Source organism: Oryza glaberrima, chromosome 10, assembly GCF_000147395.1.
Source record: "Oryza glaberrima chromosome 10, OglaRS2, whole genome shotgun sequence".
Taxonomy (NCBI): domain Eukaryota; kingdom Viridiplantae; phylum Streptophyta; class Magnoliopsida; order Poales; family Poaceae; genus Oryza; species Oryza glaberrima.
Genome location: NC_068335.1, coordinates 13,004,408 through 13,022,140, shown reverse-complemented (window position 1 = coordinate 13,022,140; position 17,733 = coordinate 13,004,408). Strand labels below are relative to the sequence as shown.

The 17,733-nt window shown below is 46.8% G+C and overlaps 1 protein-coding gene and 2 pseudogenes across 1 annotated transcript; all 3 read left to right on the top strand.

The window, feature by feature from the left end:
* The first annotated feature begins 1,526 nt into the window (after positions 1 to 1,526).
* LOC127786077 (MOB kinase activator-like 1A) lies at positions 1,527 to 4,162 on the top strand. Its single transcript, XM_052313404.1, has 8 exons — positions 1,527 to 1,748; positions 1,817 to 1,856; positions 2,403 to 2,451; positions 2,748 to 2,856; positions 2,950 to 3,043; positions 3,124 to 3,257; positions 3,380 to 3,543; positions 3,850 to 4,162. Exons 2-8 carry the CDS (start codon positions 1,831 to 1,833, stop codon positions 3,922 to 3,924), a joined length of 651 nt encoding a protein of 216 aa, XP_052169364.1. The 5' UTR covers positions 1,527 to 1,748; positions 1,817 to 1,830; the 3' UTR covers positions 3,925 to 4,162.
* Positions 4,163 to 8,165: 4,003 nt separating this feature from the next.
* LOC127753190 (putative F-box/LRR-repeat/kelch-repeat protein At1g11620) lies at positions 8,166 to 9,925 on the top strand (annotated as a pseudogene).
* Positions 9,926 to 10,910: 985 nt separating this feature from the next.
* Positions 10,911 to 15,789, top strand: LOC127785855 (NAC transcription factor NAM-B2-like; annotated as a pseudogene).
* The last annotated feature ends 1,944 nt before the right edge of the window (positions 15,790 to 17,733 follow it).

The following is a 17,733-nucleotide window of genomic DNA, read 5'->3' as shown; positions in this document are numbered from 1 at the left end:
TAATGAACTACCGTGTTTGTGCTTTACAGCTAAAAGGAAATTATGCGCCCCCTGTATATCGTTTCGCCGATGAAGTTTGGCAAAGTTGGCGTCCGATTGGTGGCGTCAGATTTGATGCCTAAGGTTGAATAAGATGACGGTTGATTTATCTTTTAACATTCTATTCGGTCCCTTTCATGGTGCCAGCCTGTTAGTATGTACTACTAGTGATTTCCCGTCTCATGAATACTTTTAGAAGTTAGTACATCACTTTTTTACATATTAAAAAAACTTTGTTACAAAATAATAATACAAGAAATGAAATAACAATTTCATAGTTTCACTTAAATAAAAAAAAAGCAACACAAGTACGACAATATTATGAGATGTTCTTTTTTTTGTTAAGAATAATTTGGCTATACTTATTTTTATATGCACAAAACATCTACTGTAGATTTATGTTGATTGTTCATATTCTAAAACGACAATGGAAGCTCCTTAGTAAGGGGAGAAACAATTGCAATGACAGTACCACGAGAAGGCATAAGGCAACTAGGAGATCCATACTAGAAATAGAACAGCATGATGGAGGAATTATGGCATAACTATGCAATTGTGTTGTGTTGAAGTCGGATTTGCTGTATCGGACATGGCGAGCTTAGCAGTGATAATACCCCACTCCTTTTGTTTTAGCTATGTAGAGGTAGTGCTCGTGTAGGTCATGGTTAGTAGGATGTGGGATGCTTGGGTGTAAGCCTTGCCCCGGTCTTTGCCTAGTGTTCGTGACGTCAACATTTTTAGGTGTTTCCCTCTCCGGAGGCGTTATCGTGGTGCTGCTTATATTTCCTTCACTGAAAACATAACAGTAGTATCTCGAACATACGTTGATATTTTGACATTTTAAGCTCCTTGGAGACATCGCCTGAAAGATACCTCACATTTGGGGGGAGGGGGGTCATCGGTGTGCTTTTATCAACAATGTCGTATGTTCAAGCCACTAATCGTCGTAGGAAGTCGAAGTTGTTCGGTTGTTTTTTTCTGATGAACTTGATAACAATAACTTGTGACAGGTCTTAGTTGTTGTAGGCCATTGGTTTATGGTGTTGTACCGCCTTCTACTATTGTTTTAGTTCTCTATATAGGTTTTTATAGTTTTGCTTTAATTAACCGTGTAGTTGTAAGGTTTTAATGTGTGAGTTTCTTATAAGCTGCGTCAACTCTCTTCTTCTCTAATAAATCGCATGAACTCCCAACCCTCATTGAAGGTTTCTTTAGAAAAGAGAAAAAAACTTATATCCAAATAAAAGTTAATGACATGTAAGATGATCACCAAATGTTTTGACTTCTTGTAGCCCCCCCTTTGTTAATGTAAACAATAGTTAATCCAAATCATGGTCTCCCTAAATATAATAGCAAGACTGCAAGAGAGAGAAAGGAGAGAGAGAGAGAGAGAGAGAGAGAGATGTTGTGGGGTCCAAAGGAGAGAAAAAGGAGGCATTAGCCAGGCTGGCCAAAGGAGGAGTGGAGGTTGAGATTAACCTCTCTCCTCTCCCTAAGACCCCGCCATGCTCATCTAAAATAAACACCTCCCTCCTCTCCATCGCAACCAACAGCTTGGAGCCAAAGAGAAACAATAGCCAAAAAAAAAAAAAAAAGCAGCCAGAGCAAAAGGGCAGGACAGACAGGCAGACCGAATAAAATCTCTCCACGACGATCCTCTCCTCCCCCTCCTGCCTATTTCTCTCTCTCTCATACCTTCCGCTACAGAGGTATTTATAGGGAGAGATCGGCGCCAGCATCCCTGATCATATTCAGTTCTGAGTTTTTCTTTTGGCAGGGAGAGGGACAAAGATGAGTCTTTTCGGCCTCGGAAGCAAGTATGATCGATCAACCTTGTCTCTGGTTCTCTGGATTCTGATTAGCTTAATCTGTTCTTGCGTTGTTCTTGGCCATGTCCTGTTTCTTGTTCTGCATCGGTTTCTGTTCCTACCAATATATATTTTTTTTTTGCATGTCATGTTTTCTTGTTTGTTTTGTTGAGATGGTTTGCATGTTTGTTATGTGGCGATTTGATTAAGATGAGAGTGCTCTTCTTTTTTGTTTTTGAATTCGTGATCACCTTGATTTACAAAAGCAGGGTGGAATAAACAAACGGTTCTGATCGGAAGAACAATCAGGCTTGCATGTTCTGCCCGCTATTATTTGCTAGTTTTTTTTTTTAAAAAAGGTGTTCGTGCTTCGACTGAATTCATTGTGGCAATCAATTCTGGATTGGTCTACGGCCATTGCATTTTACAGACTTTTTCTTCCTTTCTTCAACGGCCTTAGCAAATGCTTAATTTGCCTTCGTATCTGATCTTTTTTTTCAACTTCTAGTTTTTCTGAAATAAATTTCTTATTATTATATTTTGACTGGGAAGCAGGAACCAGAAGACATTCAGGCCAAAGAAGAATGCACCATCTGGCAATAAGGTCGGCGGTTTTTCTGTCAATGATTAGATTGTTATCATTCCATCCTGTCAAAATGTAATTATTTTCATATTTTGCACCAACCATCAGGTGATCACGAACTCTGGAAATCTTTTCAAATGCAACATACCACAACAAACAATTATGCAAAGAAAACTGCTGTGCTCAAGAATTTTATATCAATTAGAATATTTCATACAAACACTATACAGATACACTGTCATATATATGACACAGATTCTTGCAGAGTGAAGATAAAGTTTTCTTAGTGCTGATCTTTTGTGGTGGATGTGATGCAGGGTGTGCAGCTGAAGAAGCACATTGATGCAACCTTAGGAAGTGGTAATTTGAGGGATGCGGTCAGGCTGCCTCCTGGAGAGGATCTCAATGAATGGCTAGCTGTTAACAGTAAGCCTCATACAGCTTATTCCTTGTTAGAAAATGTCAAATTGTTTTTCCTTCTATGCACTAACGAATTAATCAATGCTTTCTTGTTCAAAGCTGTTGATTTCTTCAACCAGGTGAACATCCTTTACGGCACTCTGATGGAGTTCTGCACGCCTACTACATGTCCAACAATGTCAGCTGGACCTAAGTAAGATATTTGCCTCTTTGGGAGATAAATTTGTTTTGTAGAACTTTGTAAATTTACTGATGAGAACAACTTTTTGCCAGGTTTGAGTACAGATGGGCTGATGGAATTCAGATCAAGAAACCCATCGAGGTTTCGGCACCGAAATATGTCGAGTATCTGATGGACTGGATTGAGGTCCAGCTTGACGATGAATCCATTTTTCCTCAGAAACTTGGTACTTAACTGTTCGTAATATTTCACCTGATTCAGAGGCCACATTTGTCTGATTAACTTGTTGTTAGGATTATTACTTCTTTATCTGATAGATTTGTTTGCTTTTAACTACTTATTATGCAGGAACCCCCTTCCCACAAAATTTTCGGGAAGTCGTGAAGACGATATTCAAGCGCCTTTTCCGTGTTTATGCTCATATTTACCACACACATTTTCAGAAGATTGTGAGCCTCAAGGAAGAAGCCCACCTTAACACCTGCTTCAAGCATTTCACATTGTTCACCTGGGTTAGTTGCCTCTTGATCTCCCCCTACTCTTACATCGCATTTAATCAATTAGAAGGCTTATTCTTATTAGTTTGTACAATCTTTGAGTATTTTTTGATTGAAAAACTGTAATCAATTTAGATGGAGAAGATAGATAAAATTTTATGTTGACGGTATTTTGAGCTGCTTGATTTGTTTGGCAGATATGCACTTTCTGATTAGCCATTGTAACTGAATATTTGTTTTCCAAGTAAAAAAATGTGAGATAAATTCAATGCAAAGCTATTTTTTATTTGTATAAATTTAACTATAATGTTCTTTGTGTAGGAGTTCAAATTGATCGATAAGGCTGAGCTTGCTCCACTTATCGACCTAATTGAGTCCATTGTTTCCGTTTGCTGAGATGCCATCGACAAGTGTGAAGACCTTTTTTTTCCTTTTCTTTTAATTTATTTTTCGGGTACAGCAAAGTGTGCAGAAAGAGCGAGTTCATGGCTAAAAGAAATGGCCAAATAAGTCAATTTTTTTCTTCTGATTTTGTGTTCCTTCTCCCTTCTATTCTCTGAATTTAACATATGCTTTGTCTCATGAACACTGGGATAAATTCAATGGGGGAATAGAGGAGATTGTTGTTGTTCTATGCTATTTCTTGCATATAGTTATTAATTAAATTCTTGTTACCATGAAAATTCTACTATTGTAATTTAACATAATCAAACAATTTTGTTAGGGTGAATTTTCATTGAACTTAAAAGTATTTCCACACTAATCAGCACTATCTACACCTCTTGCCCGTCAAATAAATTTCATGAAACTATCACACATTTTCATTGAAAATCATGAAAAGTACGGTTAAATCACATGAAACTTTAAGATATGAAACTTCATGAACTTGAAACTAGAAAACCACAACCACATAACTAATGGTTTATTGTATCCATACCATTACTAATTTATCCATTTTGAAAAACAATATTTGGACCCATATCATTGCAATTTTATAGCTATTGGAGGTTTGCTACTACTTATCCCTTTGGTGTATCCCTTCTTTCTATAAAACTAATGTCCACTAAACATCTAAAGCTCAACATGCAAGCATAATATTTATTAGCATTCATAAAACCTACATGCAAGCATACCACATCAACTCATTAAGCATACAAAGCTAAACATGTAAGCATATAGTAATTATATCTACAATTTATTTCATTCCAAAACTAAACATACACATGCTAAATCATCATTCCCAATATTTCAATTGACTATATTTAATGAAAAAGCACAATCTCATGTTGGCTCTGTTCAAAAAACATTTCAATCCAAATCATTTCATCATTTCTCCAATATCTAATGTATATCTCGCAGCAAAGCGCGAGGCATCATCTAGTTCATAAAAAAATTGGACCTGTTTGCCCTTTTTCCTTTCTCCTCTCTTTCCCACCGGTGGAGTGGTGGGTGGTGGGTGGTGCTGCTCACTATGGCAGGTGCCCCCTACTTACTATGGTCATGCATGTATGGTGAGGTTGGGTCCTGCGGTTCCTTTCTTTTCCTGTCCCCCCTTTGCTCACTCCGGTGGTGGAACATGGCAAGGTTGGGGCTAGAAGTTTTGTCTCATCCTGTATCTCATCTATCTCTTCCTCCTCTCCACTCCGGGCAAGCTAAATCAACAACCTTGCCACTGCTTTTGACCTCCTTTGTCTCCATTCCCCACCTCTCCATTGTCGGATCTACATCACCTTCCCTGACGGGCGCAGTAGCCACGGCCGCGGGGGCTCGCCTACCTACACCCGCTCGGTAGTGGCGGCGTCTCGCACCAATGCCTGGAGTCAAGAAAAGGTCGGTGTTAGGCTAGAGGGAAATGGGGGAGGTGGTCGAACGAGGTTGATATCGAGCTTTTCCCCTTTCCACAGTGCATGCGCTATAGGAGGAGGAGTGGGGGAAGCACGCGATGGCACTGAGGAGAAAGAGGGAGGTGACCGGCGGAGATGCGAAGGTAGAGATGGTGGATGGGTTCATTGGAAATGGACGAGCGAAGGGAGGGGAAGGAGAAGGAAGAAGGGCAAAATGATCCAAAAAATTTTAGAGTTAATTGGATCCATACCATTGCAAATATGTCGATTCAGATAAATGGCACTATAATTCATCTATTTGTATCCATGCCATTCGAATACACTCAAAATTAGAACCATGCCATCGCCGTCATGTTTTCCGCCATCATATAGACCAAAATACCCCTAGATGTGAGACCCATATGTGTTCCATCTTCTTCCTTCATTCTTCCCTCTTCTTACTCTTCCCCATCTCTCCTAAGCCAAATGTGGTAGGCGGCGAGGACCACTCAGCTGCATCCACATTGTGGCTAGCTCAGTATAGCTGAGACCGATCTTCTCCCTGTCCTCCTTGTCAAGCTTCCAACCCACCGCCGGTCTCTTCGAGTTTTTGCCTTGTTGGGTTCCTGCCCTACCACTGCTATCCCATCGTCCTAATTGACCTCCTGACCAATCGTCGTTGCCGTCCCATCCTCGTCAAGCTCCCGTCCCATCGCCACCATCTCGTCCTCTTTGATCTCCTGACTTGCTGCTGCTAGCCTTTTCGAGTTCCCACACCATGCCTCATCGAGATCCCCCCTCCACACCCACCACCGGCCTCGTTGAGTTAGATTCAAGCCACCTCCCAGCGCTGCTGCCCGACTGACCTTGCCTTCAGCTCCTTCTCTGGCGGGCTGCTCATGCCGGACCTCTTCCCCAGCGCCCGCTCTCTCACAACGAGGCCGCCACCACCTCCACCGTCGAGCCCCACACTGCAGACGTAGCTGCTATTGGGAAGAGGGAAGAGAGAGGTGGTGAGAGATGGGGAAGAGATTGGAGAGGGGAGGATGGTGTCTGGGCAATGGTTTTGGCGTCGGCGCCGTTGCTGTGGCTGGCCAGCAAGAGGGTAAAGGAGAGAGAGAGAGGAGAAGAAGAAATTAGGGGAAGAAGATGGAAAATGTGACGGTAGTGGCACGGATCGATTTTTGTGCGAATTCGAATGTCATGGATATGAATAGAGAATATTAGTGACACTTATTGAAAATGACATATTTGTAAGGAAAAAGTATGAATTACCCCCCTCCCCCGCACGAACTATCGTGGTCGACCGAATTACCCCCCTAAACCCAAAAACCAGACATCACTCACCCTAAACTTTTAATACCAGATGAATTACCCACTCGACCCAATCCAGAGTGGTTTTGTCTTACGTGGTATACGCGTCGCAATCCAGTCACCATTTTTCTTTTTTTATGATGGGGCCCACCTGTCATATATACTCTCTCACCTCCTCTTTCCCCTCTTCCCCTCTTCCTCCCTCTTTCTCGGCCCGCACGGCGGCGTGTGGCGGCGGTCGATCAGCATGCACAGTGGCGCGCTGGGGCGGGTGGTGGGCAGCAGTACGCAGCCCACTGCGGCGACACGCGGCGCAGGTCAAGCGACGGCAGGTGGTCAGGAAGGGACACGACAGTCGGGAAGACGGTAATGTCGGAGGGGCCGAGGGCGCGGGAGACGGTACACCAGATGTGGGCAGTGAGCGACTGGAAGGAGGAGAAGGGCTTGGCGCCCGGGAGGAGGGCGTCATTGGCGGCGGCCTTGGCGCGACGACGCGGAGGGCGGGATGGAGAAGACGCTATTTCTTTTGGCGGGGTGTCCTATTTCTTGGCGCTGACGGATCTCGACGCCACTGGGAGGGGACCCCTGCGGCACCATGGCCGCTGCCGCAGTGGGCCGCGCACCGCTGCCCACCACCTGCCCCAGCGCGTCGCCATGCATGCCGAGAGAGGGAGGAGAAGAGGGGAAAGAGGAGGTGAGAGAATATATATGACAGATGGGCCCACCATTTAAAAAAGAAAATGCTGGCTGGATTGCCACGTGTATATCACGTAGGATAAAACCGCTCTGGATGGGTCAGGGGGGTAATTCGTCCAATATTGAAAGTTTAGGGTGAGATGTTTGGTTTTGGGTTTAGAGGGTAATTTGGTCGACCACGATAGTTCGGGGGGATAATTCATACATTTTCCTATTTGTAATGACATGGATTTAATTAACCTTAAAAAATTAACGAATGCACTGAACGAGTAAGTATTGACATATCTCAAAATAGCCCTAAAATTGTAATGATACATAGAGCGTTGAATAGTAATGATATTTTTTAAGACGGACAAACTAATAATGGCATGGATCCACTAACCAAAAATTCGATCGGGTTACAAACTCGGAGCCTGTTCCGACTAGAAGACGGAACGCTTGTTTTTCCCACTTATCTTAACAAAAATGATTTACATTATTGTTCGAAACAATAACATGTAAATCCAAATTTTATTCAAATTTGGGTTTCTTGGAAGGAAAAAGTATACCGAAGGTCCCTCGACTTGTCATCGAGTTACGAAATCATCTCCTAACCGCAAAACCGGATGTCCTATATCTGGTTTTACGGTTGGGGGATGATTTTGTTACTCGATGACAAATTGAGGGACCTTGCCTGTACTTTTTCCTTCTTGGAACTCCAGGTTAGCCTAGGCCCAAATTCAGGGCCCATCAGGCCCACGTGTCTGGCCATTAAAAAGAAGAAACGAAAGAAAGAAAGAAAAATGAAAATAAAAAGAAGAGGAAAGCTCTCTACCCGCACGCCTTAGTCCCCTTCGCCGGCGGCGAGCGCGGCGGCGGCCTGCGTCCACCACCGCCATCGCCATGGAACCAGGAGCTGCGTCGCGCGCTTACCTCCCGGACGATCTCGTCGCCGACATCCTCACCCGTCTCCCCGCCCGCTCCGTCTGCCGGTTCCGCGCCGTGTGCAGGTCATGGCGCGCCCTCGCCACGGAGCGGCAGTTCGTCCTCGCCCACGCCGCCCGCGACCGCGCCGCCGCGGTCCCCATGAATCACCACCACCGCGACGGCATCGTGGTGGTCAACCCAATCTCCATGGCTTACGCCAACTTGGTTGACGAACATGGTTTATGCGCCGCTAATCTAGCGGCTTGTCGAGGTTGTCCGCAGCCCGATGCCCGATGGCGGCGAGTTCATCGCCGGGTACGCCCATCCGGACACCTTCGCCTTCCACCTCATGTATTGCTGCCACAATCAGGGTAAGGTGATCTTCCAGGTCATCAAGGCTGGAGACTCGCAATGGCGTGAGATTGCTGCAGATCGCCTCGCGATATCTGGGATCGATTTTGATAAGCAAGGTATCAGCTCTGTCGCGCTGCACGGGGGATTGCATTGGCAGCTGCGAACAAATTCAGGACAATGGGTGATGCTGGTGTATGATATGGTCACAGAGAAGTTCAGATCAATGGCCGCGCCGCAATGCGCGACTACTTGGGTAAGAGGACTCTCTGTGTTGTCCGGCAGACTGTGCAGCATTGTCATCCCCGAGTCCATGACCGCGGAGATCTGGGTTCTTGAGGACTATCATGAGCACCGGAGTTGGCATTGCATTAGGGAAATTGACATGGCTGCTTCTGCCGAGCGAATAAATTTAGAGAATTTTTGGGATTCAGACTTGAGGATGTTCCTCAAGGTGGACGTGAAGCAGGGTATTGAGCATGAGGTTCAAGAGATCATAATTCACCATGGGAACAAGATCATCTCGCAGCCCTGCTCTGTTTATGAATTGCGGCGCAATGAGGCTGTCTACAATGTTAGGCACAACGTCTGGCACAAGAGTACGATGTGCTTTAATGGAGAGTCCATCATGTACAAGGAGAGCATTGTGCCATACCAGATGAGCTTTGGCATGAAGTCACAGTTTTGTGAAAGGAAACGTGGTACCTCGCAGTTTTCTGAAGGGCAACATGTTTACCATCTTCCTCTTTGAGTAGCTGAGAATGAACTTACCTATTAGCTATATATCTCTTCTTCCTAAGAACATTATCATGTTATTTTACTGATTACATTGATCCATCGAACACTATTTCTTACTGGCCCTCATAATGTTTTCTCATGGGCCTCGTGCCCTCGTAAGGTTTTACCATCAACTCCATGGCGCAAGCGCCTTGTGTCACCTGAAGTTTAAGTAATTCTCTCGTATGTTTGTTTCTTGCTGGATGATGCTAATAGAGGATAAAATAATGTATGTTCAAGCTTTCTGTCTTTTCAAATTCGGGTCACATTGATAAACTTCATAGGCCTGTTCTGCACTATTTTTTTCATGACTATATACATACTCCTTTTGTGTTTAAGAAAGAAATATGATCATATACTCGACTGTTCATCCATCGTCATCGTGAAAGTTTGATCCACCCTCCCTGCAAGCTTACAGATAATTTAGTTCTGTATTCAGTTGGTATTGATTCTTCCTGAACTTGATGTATTTGATCTCTCTTTCATATAACACATTTCTGTTTCTTTTTGGGGATCAAATATTTACCCCAGGTTATTCTGCTTTCTGTAATTTATTGTTCTGTTCAGCAACTAAGATTACAATACTTGATCATTGGGATGTTTGGTTACATATATAGATTAATAGATGTTCTAGTTTTTACTTCATATAAGTTTCAGCATTGTAATGTATGCACCGTTATGATTATTTTCCTTGTGTTGGCATCATACTTGAGATTGATATGATCAAAGAGTACCAGACAGCTGAACATGTTTATCATGTCCTCCTTTTGCATTCTCCTTGCTCGTTCAGACGTTCGCCAGTTGCTGTGGCAGCTTCGTTTGTTGCTTTGTGTGTAACTAAACCTCAGGTTAGGAGGTACCAGGAACAGTGAAGAAAGAGTGTATTATCCAGTAGTGGCTAATTTCTTCGGTGTAATGGAAATTATATAAGCCTAGGATGCATATAGTTAAATGAAAGTAAATGAATTAGCCAATCTTGGAGTGATATTCTTCATTTCGCACCGGTCCTCAAATTTATAGAGACGGATTTATAGCCAATAAATATAATGATTAATACCGGTATTTTATCTTAAAGAATAAGTATGTCCTCCCGATAATAGCTTTGATAGTGGCAACTATCCACCTTGAATAACTCCCCGTGTCGCTCTCATGCGGGTGGCTCGGGGGGGGGGGGGGGGGGGGCACCCTAGCCGCCCGCGCCACCACTCCTTCCGGCCGGTGAGCAGGGAAGGCGGCGGCGAGGCATTTCTTCTTCGTGGCGTCTCCCTCCTCGGCGCGACGTGGATGGGGCGCCATTCCCTCACCAGCACGGTCCGAGGTGGCCACGACAGCGAGGTGTGGGGAGGCGGCGGATCCGGTGCCCCAAAGGCTGGATCCGGCCATCCCTTGCTTGGATCTGGCGCAGCGGCAGGTGGCTGCGGCTCGGCTGGCCCCGCTCGGGCACGGAGGCGGCGGACTGCTGCGGCTCGGCGTGGAGGCTGCAGGCGCCTAGGGCGGCGGTGGCATGGCTGGCCCATGCAAGGAGGCGGCAGGCAGCGCAGCCTGCCAGGGGCGGCAGCGGCGCCCCCGCTCACCTGCTCGGCCCGGTCGCCTGGTGGCAGCCCAAGACGCGGCCAGCGTGGTTCGCCGGTGCGCGAGCAGCCCCTTGCACGCGGTGGGTTGTCTTCCTCGGCGGCCAGGCCTCGGTGGCGGCTCGGCGTCAGTGGCCGGGCAGCCGGGATGCCACCGCGGTGGCCAGGTGAGGCGTGGCAGCCGGACAACGGGGGCACCAGCGAGTGGCGCCGGTCTGGAGCGGCAGCGCCACTGGCGGCTAGATGGCAGTGCAAAGGGAGCTGGCAGTGGTGGGTCGTCTTCCTCGTTGCCGGTCGGCATCCTCGCTCTTCCTTGAGCTCCTCCCCTTCTTTGCGGGGAGTTTCTAGATTGGATTGAGGCAGCACTCATCAGCGGGGGAAGCTTAGGCTGTCGAAGCAATGCCACCCAGTCCCGGGTTCTCCTTCGGCCAAAACTGGCGAGGTGGCCGGCGGGTGGTGGAACGAAGCGGTCCTGGGCCAGCTCTCAGGGACGGTGGTTTGATGGAGTCGGCTGACGGAGGGACGTCAGTGCGGTGTGGTGGAAGCTGCGTGCTACCATCTGTCTGTGTGGTGGTTTTGAGTTGGTGGACGGTGATCTGCTGGTAAGGTTGTAGGGTCCCAGGCAAAAGCCTAGTCCGGTGGTTCATCGGACTGACAGCGGCTACGCCTTCAGGCATCGTAACCTCCTTGGGGCGTTGTCAAGGGTTACCCTCTCCCTTTCTTGACGAGTATGTTTGGGTGAAAACCGCATCTTTTTAGATGGGCGATGGTGACATTCTGGATGTCGTGACCACTGTGGTGACATCGTTTTCCGGAATCTCGTCTATGTGGTGTCGCCGTAGGCCTAGCGGCGTTCGGCTACGCTTAGCGGGGGTCGTTTGGTGCTAGGCTTCACCCTTAGTGGTTTGTGCTTGGGTAGTAGCGCGCGGTGTATGGCAATGCACCCATTGTGTTGTTTTTTCTTGTAACTTTTACTCTTCTTAATAATACATTCGGATGGCCTACTTCAGCCTTCCCGGTGAAAAAATAATAGCTTTGATCAAACTTAACAAGCAGCCATATCTGCCGCTGCTGCCTCTTTGTCGTTGTCGGCCTCCTCCCCTCCAGCTAGATCTAGAGAGGCATTTTTTCTTAAAAAAAGAACTGTTGCGAGACACTCGTGCTGTGTCGATTCGGTTTCAATAGCATCTTTTCTTTTTTTTTTTTTCAAGCAGACATTTTGGTCTCGGCTCTAAAAAAAAAATTTACATCTAAAAAATCGGAGTATTTTTGCAAATGAATATCTTTTAGTCCCATATGTAAAACTCAATTTTTACAGGCGAGGCTAGGTCTATTTAATTCTTCCCGTTGTTTTTATGAGCATGACTTTTCTAGTTCGTCCGGAAAAGTAAAACGGAGGTGTTGAGAAAAACCTTTTTTAAGTGTTCCCAGCCGCTTACCGAGGCCATCCGCTCGTCACCGTTTTAACAGCTAGCCATATGCCACTTTCTTGGCTAGAGACGATGCAGAACAACAAAAAAAAAAGTGATCAAAACATAATCGAAAATGATGGAAACGGTCTAGGGAGTAGGGACACGACTGTTTTTTTTTTTAACGACTGGGACACGACTGTTTTGATCGTAACATGGAATGCAACATGGGCTTCTGATTCTGCTTTGATCGTTTCCATCGTATTTTGGCTGCAACACACACACGTTCAAAACGATATGCTCCCTCCGTTTCAGGTCATAAGACGTTTTAAATTCGATCAAAATCAAAATGCTTTAAATTTTACTAATATTGTAGAAAATAATAATAATATTTTCAACCCAAGACAAATTTATTATGAAAATATATTCAATTATTGATTTAATGAAACTAATTTTATATTACAAATATTACAATATTTGGCTATAAACTTATTCAAACTTGAATTAGTTTGATTTTGATCAAATTTAAAACGTTTTATAACCTAAAATGGAGGGAGTAGATCGTATTGGCTGGAACTGGGGCTTGGGCTTCCTTAGGAAAGGTTGGAAATAAACACACATGGTCAAAACGATCGTTTCCAATATCGTACGTATTGGCTGCTACACTCCTGAACAGACTCGGAGACGGAGCAACGGCTACCGTTGAAACAGACCCGGGAACAACGTACGAAGACCCCTACGAGGAATTTTTGTAATCTAGCTACTAATGGTAAGCAGTAAAAAAAAAAAAATCAAAAACGGCTTAGAGTCGGCCGACGGACAACTAAAACCAAACTAAACTAGGACAAGGGCATATTCCTACTCCTACTCCCCTTCAATTTCCCCCAAATTGAATTCGAATCAAACGACCGCCTCGCTCCCACCAAAAAAAAGACAACATCTCATGCCACCCCAAAAATACACAGCCCTCACCACGCCACGCGTGAGCACCACGACCGATCACGACTCAGCTAACTCTATCTCTCTCTCTCTCTCTCAACCTAACTAATCCTCTCTCTATCCCTCTCCCGATTGACTACAACTCCGACCAACTAGTTATCATTAGCCATGGGCAGAACGGCCGCCGGTGCATGGGGACAGCGGCGGCAGCGGTGGAAGCAACAGCAACGATGGAAGTGGAAGGGGAAGGAGAAGGTGGTGCCGGAGTACGGCAAGAACCGGCACGGCATGCCTATCGGCTTCTACTTCATCCCCAAGGACCTGGAGCTCCTCACCATCCTCATGTGCAAGCTCGTCCGAGGCAAGGTCCCCGGCGCCCTCAACAACGTCTTCAAGCATATCAGGATACTTGAATTCCACCCCGCCCTCCTCCATGGTACGCCCACTTCGCTGCCACCTTCTCTCTACTTTTCTCTTGTTGTTTCCTTCATCATCAATATTTTAAATAGTGAGCTAAGACATTTAGCGGTTGGGTTTCTTAAACAACTATATCTATAGTGGGTTAAATGGAGCTATTATAGTTAAATTGTATATGAAAGCAAATAGTTGGACCCTTCTTAAACATTTATAACCGAAGAATAGCAACAGCTATAGCTGAGGATTTAAAACCATGTTCATCAACATCTTCTTCTTCTCTGGCAATGGCGTGTGCAGAGACGTATATCGAGACTATGGAGGACGGGTACATCTACTTCTTTAGCAAGAGGCAATTCGCAACGAAGGCTAGGAACAAGAGGCAGCCGATGAGGGTGGCAGACGACGGGACGTGGAAGGCATCCGGTGGGAGCAAGACGGTGAGGAGCAAGAAGGTCGGCGGTATCGATGTCGGTCAGAAGTTCACCATGGTGTTCTACGAGCGTAGGTTTGAGGGCGACCGAAATCCCGTCAAGACCAATTGGGGCATACACGAGTTCACCAAGATCATTCCTGGCACCAAAAACCAGGTAGCACTTGTTAATTTATATTTAAATTCAAAACAGTATGCATATATACATTACATTATGATCTATATCTAAACATTGTATTTTGTCTTGTAATTAACATTCCATTATACTCCCTCCATTATATAGGTCGATTTAACTTTTCCATAGTTAAACTTTTTAAAGTTTGACCAAGTTTATAGAAAAATTTAGTAGCATCTAAAACACCAAACCAGTTTCATTAAATCTAACATTGAATATATTTTGATAATATATATTTTTTTATAAATTTCTTTAGTCAAACATTAAACTGAAAAAAGTTAAAACGAGTTATAGCATTAAACCAATAAAATGGAGGCAGTATTCATGTTCAAGCGGATTGATCGAATTCCATTCTTTGAATTTGAATTTTGGATGCAATTTGTGCTAATTTGGCTTGATAACTTAATTATGTGGATTTTGGCCAAGCTTGAGGACCTTGCCGTGTACCGCGTGTACAAGATCAGAAGGAAGGAGGACACAGAGCCGGTGAACGCCGCCGCCGCGGTGTCGAGCACGGACGAGCCCTCCACGCCGGCGGCACTGCCACTGCCTACGCCACCGCCACGGCCATTGCCGGACATGGCCGGATCGTCATCGGCAACGTCGCTACTGCCACTGCAATTGCCAGGCCTGGCTGGGTCGTCGTCGACGATGCCGCTGGCACTGCCACTGCAGCTGCCTGGTCTGCCCAGGTCGTCGTCGGTGATGTCGCTGCCGGGCTTGGCTGGAGAGATGACGTCCATGGGCCATGGCGAAACAGGCGAACATGGCCTCGACGTCACAGGCATCAACACCGTCGTCGGAGCTCCCACAAGACTGGTACGACGAGTACGAGGTCGCGTACGGTGCCGTGGCGCCGCCGGCTCCTAGCACGATCAGCTGGGCGGCGCTGCCGAGCTCGCCGACGGCGTGGTGGCCGCCATCGAACGGCGGGCCGATGCAGCACGACGGCTACCTCGGGATGGCGGATCCTGCGTCGTACACGTTGGAACACCTGTTGCCCACCGCGGCGATCCCGCCAGAGCCGATGGCGCCGCCGAAGAGCTCGCCGGCGCCACCACCAGCCGTCGGCCACCACCGGCTCTCGCCTCCGCATGACGCCGCCGGCAACTACGACCACCTGGAGCTCGCCAACTACGGCGGCGTCCGGGCGCAGCACGAGCATCATCATCATCATCCACAGGAGCTTACGGATGGCACGGACGGCGACGGTGCCATGGCCGACGGCGACACACAGCTAGACGCCGCCGCCGCCGCCGCGGAGTTTGATTCCGAACGAGTAGCCGAAATAGTATCCCAAATAATGGACGGTGAATTCGAGTTTAAATTCGACGACGACACCATTGTTAGCTTCAACGAGGTGGTGGCGGCGCCGATGTTGATCGACGGCGATGGGGACGGCGACGGCGATGGTGCAGATGGAGGTGTTGGAGATGATCCATTCGAGAATTAGGCCCTGCGTTTGGAAACCGCTGGAATTTTCAGTTTTTCTGAATATAGAATTATGCCTTCAAATTTACTCGTTTTTTGTAAGTTAATGTTCATATTTATTATGGCTGCATGTTTTTTAGTTTGTTCAGACCTTGTGTAATTGTACTTTACTATGCAAGCGAGGATGCAATTGTCATAACTAATCGAGATCTACTGTTGATTATTCTGAATTGCTCGAGCATGATTGCATTTTGGACAAAATGAATTGCCTCTCCGCGTCAGTCGAGTTAGAATAAATACTCGATAGATGAATAATCCATTTATGGGCCATAGACAAAGGGGTTCATAGCTATTATTTTACTATTCAGGGAGAATTCATATCTGGAAAATAGCAACATGTTCTCTGCTATGTGTAGGCATGCATAAGGGGGACTAACAAGAAAAAAAAAAACTTGCCCAAGCTCCAAATTAGCCTATAGCGACCATATGAAGTCATGTGTTGCTTTAGAGAGTGTATATAGGATATTAAAAAGGAAAAAATACGAATTACCCCCACCCCACCCGAACTATCGTGGTCGGCCGAATTACCCCATGAACCCAAAAACCAGACATCACTCACCCTGAACTTTCAAGACCGGACGAATTACCCCCCTCAACCCAAACTAGAGCGGTTTTGTACTAGTGGCAGATCTAATCAACATTTTCTTTTTTAAATGGTGGGGGCCCACCTGTCATTCTCTCTCACCTCCTCTTTGTCCTCTCCCCCCTTTTCTCTCTCTCTCTCTCTCTCTCTCTCTCGGGCGTCGTCGGGCACGGGCGCGAGTTGAGCGGTGGTAGGCAGTCGACGTGCAGGGGCGGGTGGTGGGCGATGACGCGGGACGTGGAGGCGGGATCCCTCTTTGTCCTCTTCCCCTCTCTCTCTCACACACACACACTCTCTCTCTCTCTCTCTCTCTCAGGTGTCTTCTTGCGCAGGCGTAGGTCGAGTGACGGCAGGCTGTTGGCACGCGGGGACAGGTGGTGGGCAACGACGGGGAAGTAGAGGCGGGAGCGGAGAACTCCAGGAGGGAGCCAGAGTGGTGGCCCCTGCCTCCATCTCCTCCCATCCTCCTCCCCCTTTGTGACGCTAGCGGCCACCGCGGTGGTCAGCATCCTGGAGGGCACTGCCGGCGGGGTGTGCCAAGTGGGATGCTGAGGGTTAGCGGCTGCATGTGTCAAATTTCTTCGGTGCCGGCGTGTCCGAGCTTCGCGCGCGTCGGGACGGCGGGGAAGGAGAAGGAGGAGCGGGTTGTATCCGGCATGTCTGAGTTCCAACGCTGCTAGGAGGGTCGCACTACGACTCACCATCGACGCGCCGAGCAGGTGGCTGGTCGTCGTCTATGCCGACCGGATGCCGTGGTTCGGGTACTCCGCTGTGGCCGCCCACAACCCTGGCTCCCTCCCGGAGTTCGCCGCTCCCGCCTCCATTTTCCACTCTGGCACCGACCGCCCGCCCTCGCTTGCCACCGCGCGCGCTGAACGCTCGCCGTCGTGCGGCCTGTGCCCACGCCCGAGAGAGAGGGAGAGAGATAGAAAAGGACAAAGAGGAGGCGAGACAGTATGACAAGTGGGCCCCACTATTAAAAAAGAGAAAATGTTGATTGGACCTGCCACGTGTACGCCACGTAGGACAAAATCACTCCGTATTGGATGGAGAGGGGTAATTCGTCCAGTATTGAAAGTTTAGAGTGAGCGATGTCTGGTTTTCGGGTTCACGGGGTAATTCGGTCGACCGCAATAGTTCGCGGGATACTTCGTACTTTTTCCTATTAAAAAATATTCCATTCAAAAAGAAGTGACCTTGAAATATCAAATAAATATGGTCCTGTGAAGTGATTTGCTTTCAACAATTTTAGGCAACAAATTATAGCAACGTAACATAAGTACAACCATTAGCATTCACAAGCTCATATATGAACTTCAAAAC